Raw genomic sequence first — 3,531 nt, 5'->3', positions numbered from 1 at the left:
CAGCAGCATGGCAGGCGCCTTGCGCATAATCAGCCTCAGTTGCATTTCTTGGCTGACTGGGGATTAGAACCCATGCCTCTTAAAACCCTGCCTGACATTCTAACCGGGACACTTGTTCAGCAGCCCAACCGACCTATCAGGGTTGTGGAAGCAAATGCTGCAAGCTGACTTGGGGTTCCCCACTGGGGAGGAAAGCAGGGTACAAACAAAGTAAGCAAATAAAAACGCCAGCTCTCAAGGGTGACATAATTATCCAGTAATAAAGGCATGTGGTAATGTCCAGCCTCTCTCACTCGCTTGGTCAAGGCCAGAAAGACACAGTATGCATCTCTCTCTCTCTCTCTTTCTCTCTCTCACACACACACACACACACACACACACACACACAACTTGTGAATGGTTTTCTCTGCCTGTAAACCACAATCTAGCATCTGCTCCCGCTGCCTCTGCTACGTTTGTGTCCCCCTCCCCCAGGTGCTGAGAATGATGATCGGGATCCAGGTGACCGATGAACAACTGGAGAACATCACGGACCGAACCATCCAAGAGGCTGATCACGACGGAGACAGGGCCATCTCCTTTGAAGAGTTCTCCAAGGTCCGGCTGGTTAGAAATTGGGCTGTACAAATATGGATTCTGTTGGGCACATAGCTAAGAATGCAAGAAGAGCCCTGCTGGATCAGACCAGTGGTCCTCGTAGTCCAGCATCTCGTTTCCCATAGTGGCCGGCTAGTTCTTCTGGAGGGCCAGCAACAGGGCGTACAAATTGACTCCTGGCACAAATAAAATGTTTTAATTCAGTTTCCATTTTTTAAAAAATGAAACCAATGAACAGGGTTCTGTGTTATCTGGAAGCTCTGACGCCCCAGCGTCAGCGCAGGCACACATTTCTCACCAATGAGAATGTTACCCCGGTTAGAGGGAACAGGATAAGTTACCTAATTCAGATTTAGAGAATCAAAGAGACAGACAAAGAAAATGATTTCAAGAAGTTAGTAAGTTTATTAGAGAGGAACAGGTTGCAATAGCACCCTGGGAGGAAAGACTGAACTTCGGCTTTGGGGACCGTCCCTTTTATAGAAAAGCATCACATGCTAAGTCATTAAATTCCTATACATCACAGAATTCTTGACACCTTGGAATAACATACAAAACTTAAAATCCTCCAGTAATTTTGTCAGGCTAATAATTTAACACATAATTTTGTCAGGCTAATGATTCTTTTGACATAAAGATGTTTTCTTTTGGCAACTCTGCGAGGTATGTCCCATAGATTGATCGTTTCTTTATTACATGTTCATTCTATTACCTCGTTAAACTCAGGGTTAATTACAGGACAATCCTTAAACAATTTTCCACTTTATTAAAACAACTTTCTCCCGACGCTTCTCGACCCTTGGCACCATCTCAGTGCCCCTTTCTTCACCCACTTAGATGGATGGCAAAACACAGAATCTGACAGGAGGAATGCACTAAGATGGCAAAATCATGGATCAGTGTAGTCTGAACGCTTGTCTGGTGTTCCCTTAAAGGCCTCCTTTGGTTATGTGTTAGGGGCTTGTTTTAGGCCAAGGGTAGGGAACCTGCGGCTCTCCAGATGTTCAGGAACTACAATTCCCATCAGCCCCTACCAGCATGTCCAATTGGCCATGCTGACAGAGGCTGATGGGAATTGTAGTTCCTGAACATCTGGAGAGCCGCAGGTTCCCTACCCCTGTTTTAGGCTATGTTTTACCTATGACTGTAGTCTGCCAAATCAGCAGAAAGTGTAGCTATCCATGTTGTTTGGCTCTCTTTCATTCAGCTCAGATTGAGAGTTAGAGGTTTTCTTACAGTAAGTAACTCCAAATAACTAGTATAACATAGGAATAAGTGTATCGTGATTATTGAATATAAGTGACTAATAAATGCGATTAAATATGATTAAAAGCGATTATACTTTCAGTGGTAACAAGAAGGGAGTACTTTTCACATGCTGTTAAGTACTCTCTTACCATTCTGCAATTACCGTGTTTCCCTGAAAATAATACCTACCCCGAAAATAAGCCCTATCATGATTTTTCAGGATTTTGGGGGGAGGCTTAAAATATAAGCCCTCCTCCAAAAATAAGCCCTACCGGTCGTTACGGATCAGGATGGTGTGATCCAGCAGGGGGCTCCCTGCCAATGAGGATGCAGCTTGCGTCACACGTGACAGGGAAGCAAAGCGGCTGCCAAAAGCCCACCTTAATGAATTGTGAAGGTACCGTATTTCCCTGAAAATAAGCCCTAATGCATCTTTTGGTGCAAAAATTAATAAAAGATCCTGTCTTATTTTCAGGGAAACACGGCTATCTTCCAAGATTAAGTCCTGCTGCCAAAAACTGAGGCTAAGCTCTCTGACCCAAGCGATATCTGTTGTACTCACTGTTGCTCTCCCCTTCATTTTGTAGTCTGTGCAAAAACTGAACATTGAACAAAAGATGAGTCTCCGGATCCTGAAATGATCTACTACGGAGGCAGCAGAGAATTTGCACCCCCAGCTTGGAAATGAACAAACCTGGCTCTTTGTCCAAGGCGGGAAAGGGAGGATGGATGGAAGGATGGATGGAAGGATGGATCCAAGGCAGCAGAATGTATTTCCCTACGCACTGACAGTGTCTTGCAGGACTACTCATGCAAAAAATTTAAAATGCAATTTGAGGCACAACACAAGCGGCAATTGGTAACCTCAAGACTGTTTTTGTGTGTGAGGAGAATGGCGTTTCTGTAACTTATCTCAGTTTAGCTGTTGTCTTTCTCTGCTCCTTAACCTCTCCCACTCCGTGTTTGTGGCAACCAATTAAAGAAGCAAATGAAAAATCTAATTTCAGAGTTGTGTCTGTGTGTTTGTGTCTGTTGAGTGCTGTCAAGTCACTTATGAATTGATATCCTGCAAAATGTCAGAGGCGTAGCTGGGCCAAACTGTGTCCGGTGCGCAGTCTATATTTTCCGCTGCCACCCCACGGCGCCCGCCCTTCCCCCCTTCCCACACTTATCTTAGTTCCTTTCCTTTCCCTAGAACTTTTTCAGGCTGAAAAAAGGCCTATTCACAGTTCAGCCTTAAAAACGGCCTGATGGGAAGTATACTTCCCAGGAGACCTTGTGAGCCCTGTAGTTCCTCAGGTCGTTTATAGCCTGTACTGTGAACAGGCCTTTTTTTTCAGCCTGAGGACAGTGCTGTGAAGACAGAAGACTTTGGTATATTAAGAGATCCGTAAGGATGTTGAATGAGTTTATGTTCCAATTCTCTGTTAAGAATAATGAATGGATTTATGTTCCTTTTCTCTGTTAAAGGGATATACATATTGTAAGAAACTGAATGGAGGTGAGCTATGCAATGTATTAATAATATAAAGAAATCGGATGATATATAAAAATTAAAACATATGTGTATTAGTGCCAGCGGTTAGGTGCAACGCAAATTTTATTTTGGTTCGTGTTTAGCATGACACTAAGGTATGCATTCCAGAAGGCGGTTGTGCACAGGAGCAAATACTGGTATTAAAGAAC

General features: G+C 43.8%; 1 protein-coding gene across 1 annotated transcript; it reads left to right on the top strand.

Annotated features, from left to right (window-relative positions):
* On the top strand, positions 1–2,843 carry LOC125435750 (calcineurin B homologous protein 2-like). The gene is made up of 2 exons (XM_048502122.1): positions 1–597; positions 2,433–2,843. Exons 1-2 carry the CDS (start codon positions 397–399, stop codon positions 2,484–2,486), a joined length of 255 nt encoding a protein of 84 aa, XP_048358079.1. The 5' UTR covers positions 1–396; the 3' UTR covers positions 2,487–2,843.
* Positions 2,844–3,531: the final 688 nt, after the last annotated feature.

This window comes from Sphaerodactylus townsendi, linkage group LG06 (genome assembly GCF_021028975.2).
Source record: "Sphaerodactylus townsendi isolate TG3544 linkage group LG06, MPM_Stown_v2.3, whole genome shotgun sequence".
Classification (NCBI taxonomy): Eukaryota; Metazoa; Chordata; class Lepidosauria; order Squamata; family Sphaerodactylidae; genus Sphaerodactylus; species Sphaerodactylus townsendi.
This window is presented reverse-complemented; position numbering and strand designations above follow the sequence as displayed.